The sequence below is a fragment of the Sorex araneus genome, chromosome 9, assembly GCF_027595985.1.
Source record: "Sorex araneus isolate mSorAra2 chromosome 9, mSorAra2.pri, whole genome shotgun sequence".
In the NCBI taxonomy this organism is placed as follows: Eukaryota; Metazoa; Chordata; class Mammalia; order Eulipotyphla; family Soricidae; genus Sorex; species Sorex araneus.
The window spans coordinates 16,970,399-16,985,664 of NC_073310.1; the positions used below are offsets into that span (position 1 = coordinate 16,970,399).

A 15,266-nucleotide genomic window follows, 5' to 3' on the forward strand; every position below is an offset into this window, starting at 1 on the left:
CTACACCCCATGGTACTCAGGGCTTACTCCTGGCTCTGCTCAGGGATCACTCCTGGCAGTGCTCAGGGGACCAAAGGGGTGTTGGGGATCGACCCAGGTCGCCACATGCAAGGCCCAGGATGCTGGGGAACCTTGTGCAGGTCAGAACCTGGAGGTGCCAGGCCCTGAGTGGCAGAGCATGAGGGCGAGGCAGGGGTCAGAGGGGCCCTCACAGGGGTGCCCTGAGCTGAGAAGGAGGGCACAGGAAGCAGAAGGGCACAGACGGGTTCCCACAGCTCTGCTGGAGGGTCCCAGTTCCTGGGTGCCAGGCACGGTCACAGGCCAAGGTGCTTCTCTTCCGTTTCTCCCCAGTTTCAGACTCTTGGGTCGATGGGGACCAAACAATAGAGCAGGAAGGGCACTTGCCTGGCACGCAGCGGGCCCAGGTTTGATCCTCAGCAACCCATATGGTCCCCTGAGCACTGCCAAGAGTGATTCCTGAGTTCAGAGTAACCCCTGAGCATTGCTGCATGTGGCCCCAAAACAAAATATCAAAACCAAAACAGACTCTTGGGGCCTCGTCGCTGTGTGAATGCTGTGTGGACAGGATCTGAAGTGTACCCAGGGCCTGTGCCGTGGGGCCTTCAGAGCTGGAGGGCTGAGCGCTGGGGCTTCGCGATACTGGGTCTTGTCTGTGGTTCCCTGGATGGCTGACCTTTCCCCGGAGGTCACAGGTCAGGCAGCAGAGGGCCAGTGCCCTGAGGGGCCAGGCTACAAGGGCACCCTTCTTCTAGCCCCAGGCTGGAGAAAGGTGGGGGTCAGAGGCACTGAACCAGGGAGCCCCTTGCCACAGCGAACAGGAACCAAGAGCCCCCTAGTTCCCCCCCCTTCCCGTGCCAAATCATCGCCAGGATGGGCTTCACATGGAGTTCTTAGCACCCATCAGCAGCCAGACAGACGCAGACCGGGGAGGGAGTGCAGGGAGGGAGGAAAGACAAGGTGTGTCCCAGGGTATAGCTCTGGGGTGAGGTGGGGGGCAGGCGGCGGCGGGGACCAGGGCCCAGCCCAGAAGAGCCTCAGGACCTGACACGCTTGAAACCATCATTTTTATTCACGATCTCTCTGAAAATAAGAGTAAACATACAATATAGAGTCTCTGTTTATATATATGAGATTGTTACTGCAGGAAGAGCCACCCGCAGGCCCCGGGGCAGTTTTTAATGCTGACATTTGGTGGAGGGGAAAAAAGTGTCCGTGATTGCCAAAAGCAGAATCTTTATTATTAAACAGCAGTAACAGGAAAACCTAATGCTCTGTCAGACACAGATGAAACAGGGGCCCGAGAGAAGGGCAGCAGACCCCGGGGACACCCCGTCTCCTCCCACACCCCAGGGGATTCTCTGAGGAGAGTCCAGCCAGTAGGGGCCGTCCTGAGGGACTGGGAGAAGACTGGGGTCGGGTGTGCCACGGCCAGGGCTGGGGAACTCCTGCCAGCTCTCCAGACTGTGGGCTGGCGCCCCCCAGGGCAGATATCCCCCAGCCCCCGCCTGTGTGGATGCAGCAGGGGAGGCGGGGCGTGAGGCTGATGATGCAGCTCCAGGGGTGCGGGACCCGTGACACAGGGGAGAACCCGGCAGGGGCTGTGGCTCGAGGGGCGGTGGGGGGGCCACTGACACCAACCCAAGGGGTGAGGCGCGGGGTTTCCCCGGGCAGTGGCCTGAGGGCGCTGGGAGAAAAATGCCCGGGGCCACTTGGTCCAGCATCCAGCAGCTGCTGCTCTGGCTTTGGCTCCTCGGTCCCCTCCCTGACCCTAAACATCAGCAGCGATGGCAGAGGGGGGGCCCGAGCAAGGGGGCTGCCATGCCCCGAGGATCCAGGGCCCCCCAGGATGCCAGGAGCCACAGGCCCTTACAGGAGGGGGCGGCTGCTGCTTCCCGGGGGCGCCCCGAAGGGGGGGCGGGAGCAGGGCGGGGTGCAGGCCCGGGCGTCAGTTCTTGAGGATGGTCTCGTAGGTCTGGAACACTTGCTGGGACACCTCCGGCGCCCGGCACTTGAGGGAGAGCTGCAGCGGGAGAGGAGGGGACAGGCTGATTCCAGGGTGCCGCGCCGGGGCTGTGGCTGACTAGCCTGGGCAGATGTGCGGGAGGCAGCGGGGGCGGGCGCCGCAGCCAGCCGGGGGGGGGGGGGAGGGAACCGAACACACTTGCAGCCCACACACCTGCTGTCGGCTGCTCTGGGCTTGTGACAAGCAGCGTGATTCACCAGCTGGAACCCAAGAGCATGCGTGTGGGGGGGCCCAGCCCTCGGGGGGCCAATGGTGAGGGCGCTGAGGGTTCCTTCCCATCTCCCTCACGGGGGGGACTCGCCACGACTCTACGTGTGGCTGACCCCGGACTGTGCCACCACCCTCTGCCCAAAACTCAAGAGGGGACCCCAGGTCTCCTTGGCGGGGTTCTGTGCCCGTTAGGGAAAAGCGGGGACACCAGCTCCTGGTCACTGAGGTTCGTGGTATCCTCTGAGGGTCTGCTGACCCTCCTGTCTGCAGGCTGCATGTGTTTCTACCTAGCTTTGGGGTGCAGCAGAATGAGGCCAAGGAATTGGGGTGGGGGGAGCAAGGGCTGGCTGAGGGGCCAGGGGGGCGGAGAGGAAAGAAAAGCAATCTGCTAACCTCCAAGTCCTGCACCGCGGGCACCAGCGGGGAAGGCGGACATGCAGCAACCGAACAGGGAGATGGAAATTACCACCACCGCCGCGCCCTGCCCCACGCTCCCCGCATGCCGGCTCTGCCTGCAGGCCCAGGCCTGCCAGACAGGAGCAGGGGCGCAGCCAAGCCTGGGGCTCTCGGGGGCTGGCATCAAGGCACAGAAGCGTGCGACTGGGTGGGACTCAGGCGGGCGTGGGGGCTGGGCTGCTGGGAATCCGCCGCCTCCCAGGCGGGCCCTCCTAGGCCCAGTGAGATGGAATATTCTCGGCCCACGCACCGTCCTGAGACCCAGTTTGGGGTCTGCTCGGGGAGGCTCGCTGGGACCGAGGGCGGGGTCCTTCCCGAGAAAGCGCCCTGCCATGCCCCTGCATGCGGGGGCCCTCACCGTGAGGTTGGGGTTCCCGGGCTGGATGCGCAGCTCCGCCAGCACCCAGATGCCGTTGGTGAGCTTCAGGGACTGGTAGAGCATGTCCTGGCCCTCCACGTTCCGCTTGGCCACCGTGAAGATGTTGCTGCCCTGCAGTCGGCTGCTCACAGCGTCTGTGGGGGGTGGGAGGCCTCCGGTCAGGGGTGTGTGTGGGGGGGCAGATGAGGGACTGCGTGGCTGGGTGGGGGTGGCTGAAGGGGTCCTCACCTGCATTGAGGGGGCAGTCTCTGATCTGGAACTGGGCTTCGTTCTCATTGGGAATGTCCTTCCACGTGGCCAGGAACAGCTGCCGTTCTGGAGGGGAGCAGGACGGGGCTCAGATGAACCGGGCCTGGGCCTGGGGGCGAGGGAGCCCCCTGATGCTGAGGACAGACCGGAGCTGCCAATGCCTGTCCCGCTTGCCACAGCAAAGGTGGCCACCGATAGGGGCCGGAGTGGTAATACAGTGGGTAAGGCACTTGCCTTGCACACGGCAGACCCGGGTTCGATCCCTGGAAACCCACATAGTCCCCTGAGCACCACCAGGACTGACTGCTGAGTGCAGAGCCAGGAGTAACCCCTGAGTATCACTGGGTGTGGCCCCAAAGTCAAAACAAAACAAAACAAAACAAAACACTAACTACCAGTGCTGGGCCCCAAAGCGCTGGCCTGACCCTCCCCGAGGCACCCACAATATCCCCTGCCCCACCACCCGGACGTCAGATTCACAGCGCTTTGGAGAGAGGGAGGAGGAGGCAGCCCCCACACTGTCCTGGGGTGGGGGGAGCTAGGGATCAGGCTTGCTGCCTCCCCCACACCCATGGAAACTGCGGGCAGGGCTGAGGGCCGGCTCCAGGGCACACAGCCCCTTTGCCTGGCCAGCTGGGGTTCCGACGGGGGAGTGGCCGGCTCCAGACTCCACAGGGCTGGAACACGCAGGTCGCAGGTGGGCAGCCTGGCAGCCGGCCGGGAGGCTCAGAGAAGCCCCAACTCACCCATCTTCCCGTCTTCCACGAAGACGATGTGTAGCGGGTACAACGTGCTGAAGTAGAACACGTCGATGTTGTTCTTCACTGCCACCTGGGGAGGAGGGGGGCCGGGCCCCGGGTCACCGTTGGGATCCCTCCAAGGGGGGGTCTGTTTCCTGCACCCCCCCAAGCCCTCCAGGGTCCTGCTGGTGCAGCAGCCAGGCCGGGGCACACCTGGAGGTTGTTGAGGGGCTCCATCTTCATGACCGAGCCCACTGTGTTGAGCGGCAAGGAGATCTCCACGGTCTGGTTGGGGCTGAGCGGCGCGTGGACCTGCAGGGGGGCGGCGGGGGCCAGGCCAAAGCTGGGGAGAGAAAAGTCCCGCGGGAAGGGCGGGGAGAGCAGGACAGCTGGGCAAGCGCGTAGCCGGAGACGCTCCGGCACACGGGCCCGGCCCAGCTCACAGGTCAGGCCCCGGACCCCACATCTTGGGCTGCTGTGGCCCGGGCAGAAGGAAAGCTGCGCTCGGCCCGCCGGCTCCTGTCCTTCCCTTGAGGACTGAGTTCCACTGGGAGGCTGTTACACGGCGCCTGGGGCCCACAGGGCCTCCCTGGGGAAGCAGCTCCTTCAGTCAACTTCTTAGAGGCTCAGTTTGCTCATCACTGGAGCCACTCAGGAAGAAGAATCATCAGGAGGGGCTGCGAGGGTCCCCTGAGAGTCCCCGTCTGCTCCATGAAGAGCCACAGGTGGGCGGGGTGGGGTGCAGGTAGACCTTGTGACCCAAGTATTGGGGAAGGAGCCCAGTGCAGCCACTGGAGCTGGGGGTTTGGTGAGAATCATCTTCCGAAGGGGAGTGGAAGGGACAGATAATATAGGGCATTATCAACCCTGACACACTGCAGCCCACAGGGAGGGGGTGGATGTGTGGCCCGGGCATGCAGTATGGGGCTGCCCAGTCGCACTCACCTATTGCGGTTGAACTGGATGGCAAAGTCGGTCATGACCTGCAGGGCCTTGTTGGTCAGCTGCAGGTCCATGGAGATGGTGCCCCCCTGGCGGGTGAAGGTGCCCGAGATCTCCAGGCCCTTGGCCTTCATGGCCGGGAGCCACACCTGCAGGGGAGAGGGCAGATGGGTTGGGTGACTCCTGCTTCTCCTTCGCTCTCAGGCAGGGGACTCCCAGGTCCACCCAGGTCAGGGCTCGGTTGGGCACAATGGGTACAGAGACCTGCCCGCTGAGGTGGCCGCTGGTTGACCCAAGTCTTCAAGGGCCCAAGAAGGGGAGCCAAAGGAGGTTGGGGCTCCTTGGGCCTCAGCCCAAGCTGGAGGCTGTCACAGTATGTTCCGGCCGGCGGAAGGCAGGGCTGGCCTGGGACTGTCCCGACTGGCCTGGCCAAGGACACCACCTAGGGGGACCTCGCCTGGCAGCCCTTGGCTGCTTGGCTGCCCTTGTTGTCTGACTCTCAGCTCAAGAGCTGCAGCCTCTGGAAGACGGACCCAGACTCCGTCCCGAGGTGCCCGCCTCGGGGCCTCGAGGCAGAGGTGGGAGCTCATGTGCATGTGCCCATCTCTGCCTCTCTCTCTGCATCCCTGGGCCCAGAAGTGGGCGGAGGAATGGTACTGAGGGAGTGCTGCCTGGTCAGGGAACTTTATTTCATTTATTTTTTAAAAATTATTTTTCTTTTAAAATATTTTTTTATTGAGGTACTGTAATTAAAAAAGTTATTCATATTGGGGCTGGAGCAATAGCACAGCGGGTAGGGTGTTTGCCTTGCACGCGGCCCACCCAGGTTCAATTCCCAGCATCCCATACGGTCCCCTGAGCACCCCCAGGAGTAATTCCTGAGTGCATGAGCCAGGAGTAACCCCTGTGCATCACCGGGTATGACCCAAAAATCAACAAAACAAAAGTTATTCACAGCACCCAACTTTAAAATCAGCCATGATCAAATTTCATGTGTATAGTTTTCCCGACCTCAGATCTCAACCCCATCATGCCAGCAGCAGAGATCACTCCCGCCTGGGCTCTAGGGCTATATGGGGTGCCAGGCACCAAACCCAGATCAGCCGCATTACAAAGCAAATGCCGTACACTCTGGCTTAAAGGGGACCTTAAGGAAAGCCCTGCCTGTGCTGGACATCTCTGGGCATCATCCTATGGACACACAAACACCTCTTAGGCTGGGATTCCTACTCGGGCAGCTCAGGGGCCACCTGAAGGCGAGACTCAGCCCCCTGCCTGCTGTGTGCCCCCCAAGGTGCCCTTCACTGACTCAGCAGTGTTCAGCCCGGCAGATCTCCGGGCCCCATGCCTCAACCCAGATCCTGTCAATGTCCTCCTCTTCCGGTCACCTCCGGAGCCTTTCTCATCTCTCCACAACCACCACCTGCCAACGCTGCCTCCTGAGCTCACAGATAAGGGACTGGAGATACTCAAGTGGCAGAGTACAGGCCTGGCACCAGAGGTACCCTGAATTTGCTCCTAGTACCACATGCCATGCCAGGTGTGGTCCTGGTGGCCAGAGCACCGCTGGAACCAAGCCTCAGCTCCACAACGGGTATGGCCCCTATAAAAATATGAGGTGATGGAAGTTACCTGCATGGCAACCCCAATTCTAACTGCTCCCCCTTTTTCACAGGAGCAAAAATCATCTTCAAAAATTCAAATCTGAGGGGGGTGCAGAGAGAGACAGTGCAGGGGTTAGGGTGTGTACAGAGTGCTGTTGACCCTGGTTTCAGCCCCAGCACCACATGTGGTCCCCAGAGCCCCTCTAGGAGTGATCCCTGAGTGCAGCGCCAGGATTAAGCCCTGAGCACAGTGAAATGTGGCCCCAAGACAAAATAAGCAAATAAAACACGAGTCTGGGACCTGAGAGATACCCCAAAAGGCTGAAGCACAGCCTCTGCATGCAAGTCTAGGTCTCACCACAGCAATGCATGGTCCCTTAAGCATGACTGGGAGTGACCCCAAGAGAACCCCAGCGTATGGCCCAACATCAAACAAAGAAAAGAAAGTTTGGGCCAGGGATGTGGCTTAAGTGATAGAGCACACGCCTGGCATGTGTGAGGCCCTGCTTTGATCCCTGGTAGCACATGTCCCCCAAGTACCACCAGGTGTGGCCCTCAAAATAGTAGAAGAGAAATAAAAATAAGTTTGAAATAAAAATGCAAATCTGGGGTCACAGTACAAGGGTTGAAAGTTTTGGTTTTGCATGTGGCCAACCCTGATTTGACCCCCAATATCATGTGTGTCCCACTCCCTGAGCACTGCCAGGAGCCCCGAAGCCGCTGCTGAGTGTTGCCCCAAAACCCTCTTTAAAAACAAGGAGGGCTGGAGCGATAGTACAGTGTGCCTGGCTCTTGCCTTGTAAGCAGCTGACCTGGATTCAACGCCTGGCACGACATATGTTCTCCTGAGCTCTGCCAGGAGTGATCCCTGACCACTGCCAGGTGTGTCCCCAAAACCAAACCAAAACAAAGCAGAACTGACCCTTAACACCTGCAGCGCCCTCTTCCCAGCCAGCCTCACGTGATCCAGCTAGCGCCGACCATCTGTGCTTCTCTGTGGGGGCAGCCCACAGAGTGATGATTGTGGGGGCAGCCACGGGTTGTGTGTACCCAACCCGCAGGAGGCCCCTTGCCTAGACCTGCTCTGTGCTCTGTCACCCTGCCCTGACTGCTTGGTCTCTCTTGGTCCCTGTGGTGCCCCTGTGGTTCATGGGGTCTAGCATGGACCCTCAGCATTGTCTGGAGGAAACCAGGCACTGTGACTCCCTGCTGGCCCTGGAGCTCCAAGCTCTCATACACAGAGCACGTCATCCCCACTGAGCCAGGAGGCCTGGACAATCTACTCATCCTCACAGGTGGGGAGGGAGCCCAGGGCGCGACAGTGCTGCCAGGAAGATACAGTCGCCGAGCCGACTGCTCTGGAAGGAAGAGCGGGCTCTGAGGTCGGGGAAAGGCTGTGTCGAGGCCGCAGGGATTCCTCCTCCAGCCGATGATGAGGCTGGGGAACGAGTGCTTCCGCCTGCGATCACTCACACCACTGGCAAGCCGCTGGAACTCATTTCAGACTGCTGGTGCCAAAGCCTCGGCTCACGGCCCCTGTGATGGAGCCCGGAGCAGCTGGGAACCCTCTGTGGGCCTGCCTTGATGTCCAGCATTGTCAGAATCAGCCTGCCTGGGTTTGGATCTGGACAGATAGGTCTTCACGACAGTGTCTTGTGGGATGGGGGGCACTGAGTCCTAAGCTTGAGGGCTGAGGGGCTCACCAGGGCAGGCTGCCTGCCTGGAGCCCCCTGGCTAGTTCTGTCCAGAACTGCAGCAACCCTAATCTGGGATGCTCCCCGTCAGGTTCACTTGACCTGGTCTCTGGGAGCTGTGCCCACGAAATCCAGGTGATACTTACTGTTTTGGGGGCCACGTAAGATCCTGAAAGGGTGCCGACGCCACTAGTCAGGTCAAAGAGGTCACTCAGGCCACTGCCCATGGGCGCACCCAGGTTGGCTGGTACTGCTGTTGCAGGGGGTGTCGCAAAGTTAGGACCCCCAATCTGGCAAGGAAGAGAGAGAGAGGTCAGAGGCTGTCCTCGGACACTGGGACCCGAGACAAGCAGAAATGGGGCGGGGTGCTACAGAACTGCCGTCACATCCCCTCTAAGTTGCAGAAACAAGAGTGAGGTGAGTGGAGAAGGACGCACCCCTCTCTGCCCCACGCCATGCGAGTCTTATGGCGACCTCTGGGAATAGGCTGGGGACACTGACTCAGCCCGTGGTCAAAGGGGCACGGGAGATGCAGTGCTATGAGGGGTGGAAGGTGCACCCAGGATGTCTGAGAGGGGCCGCGAGCAGGCCAGGTCACTCTGTCAGAAGGCAGTGAGGACAGGGAGTCTGGGGGCAGCTAGCCCCAGCCGAGTGGGTACGCATGAGCTCGTCTGACCCTAGGCTGCCGGGCCCGTGCTCCCAGGAGCAGGAACGAAGGCTCGGTGACACAGGGCTGAACCGTACCCCTTCAGGATCATCCCCCATCTCCAAGCAGAAGCAGGTGGGGTGAAGAGAACAGGCAGCCGCATGCAGAGAAAGGCCAGGAGAAGGGGTGGGGGGAGAGAGAGAGAAAGAGAGGGAGGAAAGAGGAAAAGATCAGTCAGTGCTGCAGTATCCATGAGTTGGTGGTCCAATGAAGACAAGAACCCCGAATTCACACCCCTCCACGTCCCCTGCCACAGCCCGGCCCACCCTGCCCCAGGCGTCACTGCCTGCCCGGGCTACACCTGATGGGCCTGAATCAGACCAAGTGACGGGCTCTACCTGCTGATGGAAGTACCAGTGTCACCGCCACCCTCTTCTACAGGGGACAAGGACCGTCCCTGACCGCTCATGGCCTCTTGGCTTGGCGGGCTGCCTCTGGCTGGCCCAAGTCTGGCTTCGCAGCCTTACAGAGTCAAGGTGACAAACAGGGCAGGTGGGGGCCAAGAGCTGGGCCCACAGCTTGGGGCTAGGTGAAGTTTTGGCAGCCCAGCAAGGGGCGAGTCCCATGCCCAAGGCTCAGCAGCTGTGCCCCGGGGAGCAGGTCCCTGGGCCTCTCCAAGGCTCCATTTTCTCAGCGACAAGCAGGGAGCTACGTGACCCTCTTCAGACAATGGCAGCTAAGGGCCTTGGCTGGGGCTGGGCACAGAGCGAGGGTTTGTTCTGAAGGTGGTCGCTGAAGGCCTGCGGGGGCAGGGCAGGAGCCGGGACGTACCAGGCTGTCGAGGCCACCACCAAGCAGGTCCACAGCCCCCATCTGCACAGAGGAGGTGGCCATCGGTGGGCCGCTGACGGGGGGGCCGAGGTCCAGGTTGAGGAGGTCGCCCAGCAGGTCACCCTGCGTGGGGATAATATCCGGCTGCTCGCCAGGAGGTGCTCCAGTGGGCGCTGTCTCAGGGCTCTCGGCACTCTCGTTCCTGCATGGACCCAAGAGGGTGAGGTCAGCAGAGTCGGGGAGGCCTACCTCAGGGAGGGGCGTCCAGAGTCCCCCTCCAGGAGGAGAATGGGGTCACCCCATTGTTGTCCATGGGCCCCTTTTCCTCTGCCCAGCTTTCCTGCATCCTCACAGCTGGTCTCTTCCACCCCTCGGCCCACACCGCTCCCAGTGGCTGGTCTCCATGGCTGGGCAAACCCCCAGGGGGTGGGAAGGACACCAATGACCAAGCCTAGTCTGGGGCACTGGCATTCTCTGTGCCCACTGTCCTTGTCTGGGAAATGGGGACGCCGTCTCTCAGCACTGGAGGAAGGACCAAAGAGGTCGCCCCATTGGGTGCTGCCAGCTTGCAGTGTGCCATCAGTGGGAGGGTGCGAGACCTGCCAAGGGACGGCACAGGGGCCCGAGAGCCTGGGCACCCCTGGGTGAGAGAGTGAATGTGTCTGAGGCTATGAGAGTGTGTGAATGTTAAGTGTGTGTGTGTGAGAGTGTATGCATGACTGAGTGTGTGAGTATGTGTGTGTGAGAGCGAGTGTGTGGGTATGTGTGAGTCTGAGAATGAGTGTGTATATGTGAGAGTGTGTGTGTGAGTGGGTGTGTGACTGTGTGTGAGTGTATGTATGAGTGTGAGGGTGTGTGGCAGGGATAGGAGGCTGAATCCTGTGTGTGTAAAAGGGAGAGCTTGTGTATGTGCTGTGACAGGGGACTGGGGAGGCTGAGTCCCATCGTGTGTACATGCTATGGAGCGTGTGTGAGAGCTGTTGTGGGTGTGGCGATAAGGAGACTGAGCCCCATGCCCACCCACTTCACTCACGAGGCGGTGCGGGGGGGCAGGCTCTTGTGCACGGCCCCCCGGCCCCCCTCCACGAAGGCGCTGGGGGGCTTGTGGTAGACGGAGGCCAGGGTGCCGATGTAGCAGATGAGCTCGTCCAGCAGCGTGGGCTCGATGAGGTCCGTCTCCTCGGAGATGAGCGGCTTCTCGGCCAACACCACCTCCTTGGCGGCCACCGGGTCCGTGGAAAGCAGACGCCAGTAGATATAGCCTCGGTCCCGCAAGTCAGGGTTGTCTGAGTCCTTGGGGGTTGGGGGGGGTAGGAAAATCAGAGGGGAAGGGAAGCTCATGATGCGAGGGTGCGCCCAGGGCCGCTGGCAGCATCCCGAGCACAGCTGGGCGCACTCCATTCCGACCTCTCTGTCTGCCCCACCTCCTCACCGACCCTCTGCTTCTCTCAGGAACTCAACGGATGCCACTCCATCTTCTCTGATCTGCAGCCACGCTCCCTGAGCAGGGACCTGGGACTTCGTGGGGGCCATATACCCACCGTGTCCCAGGGACAGATCTGATCTGGCTCCCTGGACCCGAAAGCCCCCTGTTGAGCACAGTGGGAAGTCGGGGTACACACCTGCGTGGCCAGGCTGAGGACCTGCTGCACGAGCTCCTGGGTCTCGGTGGGCTTCTTCAGAAAGAGCTTTACGATGGCGGTCAGCAGCTGCAGCTGGACCTGTGGGGACAAGGTGACAAGAGGCTGGGGCTTTGTGGGTGGACAGAAGAAAACTAGGGCCAGAGACAGCACAGGAGGTAAGGTGCTTGCCTTGCATGCATGGCTTGAATCCTTAGATCTACAGGGGTCACTCCTGAGCAGAGAGCCAGGAATTGTCCTTAAGCATCACCAGGTGCCTTCCACCCCCCATAATAAGAAGGGAAATAAAACAGAATTTCTCAAAGAGAGAAAAGGGTGCAATCAAGGGCCCGGGAAGGCAAGAATAAATAGCCTTTTTGGGTTTGGGGTGGGCTGTGATCATACGCCCTGGCCAGCAGGGGGTGCTGTGCTACAGAGCAGCCTGGACCTCCTCAGCGCCAGGACAATCTGGTATCATTTGGCAGGCGTCCTGCTCTAGGGTCATGGAAACCTCAGGCTTCTGGGTACCAGTCTGGTAACAATTTGCTCAGGGCTTTTAAAGGCAACACATGAAGTTGGTATGCTTTTTATTTCCACCCGGGAGTCGCACCCGGCTTGCCCAGGGTTTGCTCCTGGCTCTGTGCTAAAGGATCATTCCTGGCAGGGCTCAGAGGGCCATGTGTGATGCTGGGGATTAAACCCGGGTCGGCTGCATGCGAGGAAAATGACCTACCCACTCTACTACTGCTCTGGCACCCTGGTAGGCATCTTAAAAGGACACCTGTCAAGAGGCAGAGATGGTACCAGGGAGGCCCAGCAGGGCCCTAGAGAGACAGCCTGGCCTGGTAGTCTCTCACCCTGCTGTTGCCTTTAGCCGAGTCTGCACCATCTTGCCTCATGGCTTGGGAGCCAGCAATCCACAACAAGCTTCATCAGCGTTCCTGTGCCCCATGATTATTGCTGCCCCAAAGGATTAGAAATACTTCCATGCTTCCCAGCAGCTAGGTTCTCGTGGGGAGAGCGTCCCTGCAGCCCAGGGTCAGGGCCTGTCACTGTGGCCACCTGGCTCCTCCTCAGTCTCAGGCATGAAGCAGAGCAGATGCTCAAAAAGCAGTGGCTGACAGGAAACACCCTCTGCAAAGACAAGTCTCTACACGGTCCTCCCCAAGCCACCTCTCCTTCCTGCCAGTACTGGGACAAGGCACCCAGCTTTTTCCCTTTGTTTCTGGGTCACATCTGGTGATGCTCAGGGGTTGCTACTGATGAGGCAGCGATGTGGTACTGGGGATTGAATCCAAGTTGGCCTGTGCCAGGAAAGCGCCTTCCCCTCTGTGCTCTCTGGTCCAGGACAAGGTGGTCTGAGATCCTGAGCCAGAGCCTGGTCTGAGAAAGGGGGGCTCTTACTTAAATGAGTGGCCTAATAACTCTGGCATGCAGGGTGGGTTGAGGCAAGAGGTAGGACAGGGGAAGTAGGGGACAAGGCCAGTCTGGGGCCCAGTGGCTGAGCAGAGGACACTGTTGTTTCCAAGGCAGAAAGGAGTCGACGGGGGCCCGGCTTGCAGAGCTGGCTGTGGCCCTGGTTTGAGGACCGAGAAGCAGGGAGAGATGTGGCTTTCCCTTAAGAGGGCAGATGCTGAGACTTTTTGGGGGGCCACACCCAACTCACTGCTTTGGGTTTGCTCCTGGCATTAGTGGGAATGAAATAGAGGTACCCACATATAAAGTATGCACGCTAACCCTCTGAGCTATTTCCTTGGCTCTGTCTTTTTCTGGTGTCAGGGATGGAGACGGGAAGCATGCGCTCTACCACTGAGCTAACACACCTTGCCCCCAGGGTGTTCTTAAGAGGGTTAGAAAATAAAAAATTTGTGGTGGCCCCCTTGGACCTGGGGCAAGCTCCCCCCCTCACCACCAAGGAGGTGGTGCTGGCCGAGAGGCTGCTCATTTCTTTTTTTTTTTTTTTTTTTTTTTTTTGCTTTTTGGGTCACACCTGGCGATGCACAAGGGTCACTCCTGGCTCTGCACTCAGGAATTACCCCTGGCGGTGCTCAGGGGACCATATGGGATGCTGGGAATCGAACCCGGGTCGGCCGCGTGCAAGGCAAACGCCCTACCCGCTGTGCTATCACTCCAGCCCCCGAGGCTGCTCATTTCTGAGGAGACGGACGGACGTCATATAATGATCAGTCGGGCTCTGTAACTTCCTGATGATCACCTAGACAAAACTTTGGGATTTTTATTTTATTTTATTTTTGCTTTTTCGGTCACACTGGCATTGCACAGGGATTACTCTTGGCTCATGCATTCAGGAATTACTCCTGGCAGTACTCAGGGGACCATATGGGATGCTGGGAATCGAATTTAGGTCGGCCGCGTGCAAGGCAAACGCCCTACCTGCTGTGCTATCGCTCCAGTTCCAACTTTGGGATTTTAAATTAACTGCCCTTTAGTAGGAAGCATATCACTGTTGGGGGTGTGTGTGTATATGGGTGCGGGGAGGGAGGGGACAGGACAGAAGTAGGAGTAGGGGGGGGACAATACAACTGGTGGAGAGAAGCTAACACTGGGGGAGGAAGTGGGACTGGCATGTTTATGCCTGAACATTCTATAGTAAATACCTTATAAAAGCAAACAGATTTCCTGAGTTGGAAGTCACTCCTGGTCTTGCTCAGAGGTGACTCCTGGCAGGGCTCAAGGGATGATGCAGTGCTAGGGATCAAACCCTGGCCTCCTGCATGCAGGGCATGCCCTAAGCTAGCTCTCCAGCACCCTTGCCAAGAGTCTCAGAGGTTGAGAATGAGGGAAGGTGCAAAGAAACTCTCAGACAAGTCCCCATGCAAAGCGTTGTCTTCTTTAGGGAGCTCTGACCTGTGCCGTGAACCTGGGGGCCAAAGGAACAGGCCACTAAAAACCCCACAGCCACCCAACTATGGTGGTGGGGACGAGTCTGCCCAGCACCGCAGCTCCACCTTGGTTCCCTCACCGGATTCCTGCTAGGCTCTCTCCCTCCACCAACCCTGCTAACTCTGGCTCCTCAGCAGACTTGGAAAGATTCACTAGAACATTCGGGAAGGCCCATCACGCAGGAATCCCGGGCACCACTGTGTGGCTGGGGCAGGCCAGGTCACCCTCGGCTCTGCTGCTCATACCAGGGAAGAGGCGGGTGTGGCGAGAAGGGAGGTAGCCCCACGGCGGGCGGGCTTGGCAGGCGGCGGCTGGAAGTGGGTGCTGGTGGCAATTGTTACTATGACTCTGACAGACATCTGTTGTTTCTGCCCACCCGGCATCCCTGCAGGCTCCCGCGAACACAAATGCTGGCTTTCCTTCACAGAATCTCCCTGCTCGCCGGTTTCCTCAAGAACCCCAACACCAGATGGACACTGGACTGGCCAGTAGGAGCCACAGGTCCAGGATCACACAAAGGGGCCTGGACGGCTGCTAGAACTATGGAGGCTGGTGGCTGTCCAGTCACTGAGCTGTCAGGAGTAGCCTGGATCTGTTGACCACTGTGAGCTACAGTAATGGAAAGGGACAGTCACAGCACAGGGGTGCTGGAGAGTTTCGTCCCCTGGTGTCAGAGCTCAGTGTCCTTTTTCTTTTTTCTTTCTTTTTGGGTCATGCCCGGCGATGCACAGGGGTCACTCCTGGCTCATGCACTCAGGAATCACCCCTGGCGGTGCTCAGGGGACCATATGGGATGCTGGGATTCGAACCCGGGTCGGCCGTGTGCAAAGCAAATGCCCTATCCACTGTGCTATCACTCCAGCCCCTCAGTATCCTTTTTCTGCCCACATCAATTCTTTCAAAATTCGAATAAAGAAGAAAAGAATAAAGCTGGAGGCGGCACTAGGA

At 59.5% G+C, this 15,266-nt stretch overlaps 1 protein-coding gene and 1 non-coding gene across 4 annotated transcripts in view; both read right to left on the minus strand.

The window, feature by feature from the left end:
- Positions 1-1,066: 1,066 nt before the first annotated feature.
- AP1B1 (adaptor related protein complex 1 subunit beta 1) overlaps positions 1,067-15,266 on the minus strand; it is a 61,171-nt gene continuing 46,971 nt past the window's right edge. For 2 of the 3 annotated variants that reach the window (XM_012934284.2, XM_055146889.1), the window contains 11 exons: positions 11,418-11,516; positions 10,829-11,088; positions 9,796-9,997; positions 9,063-9,083; positions 8,465-8,608; positions 5,024-5,169; positions 4,292-4,421; positions 4,085-4,169; positions 3,318-3,404; positions 3,069-3,223; positions 1,067-2,041 (listed from right to left, as the gene is read on the minus strand). In XM_012934284.2, the coding sequence (XP_012789738.1) occupies positions 1,967-2,041; positions 3,069-3,223; positions 3,318-3,404; positions 4,085-4,169; positions 4,292-4,421; positions 5,024-5,169; positions 8,465-8,608; positions 9,063-9,083; positions 9,796-9,997; positions 10,829-11,088; positions 11,418-11,516 (1,404 nt within the window). In that variant the 3' untranslated portion in view covers positions 1,067-1,966. The remainder of the gene's footprint in view (positions 2,042-3,068; positions 3,224-3,317; positions 3,405-4,084; positions 4,170-4,291; positions 4,422-5,023; positions 5,170-8,464; positions 8,609-9,062; positions 9,084-9,795; positions 9,998-10,828; positions 11,089-11,417; positions 11,517-15,266) is intronic. The other variant, XM_004615523.2, reaches the window with a different exon arrangement.
- LOC129399042 (small nucleolar RNA SNORD125) lies at positions 4,670-4,766 on the minus strand. Its single transcript, XR_008626886.1, has one exon. It is a non-coding gene; the product is annotated as a small nucleolar RNA SNORD125 (small nucleolar RNA).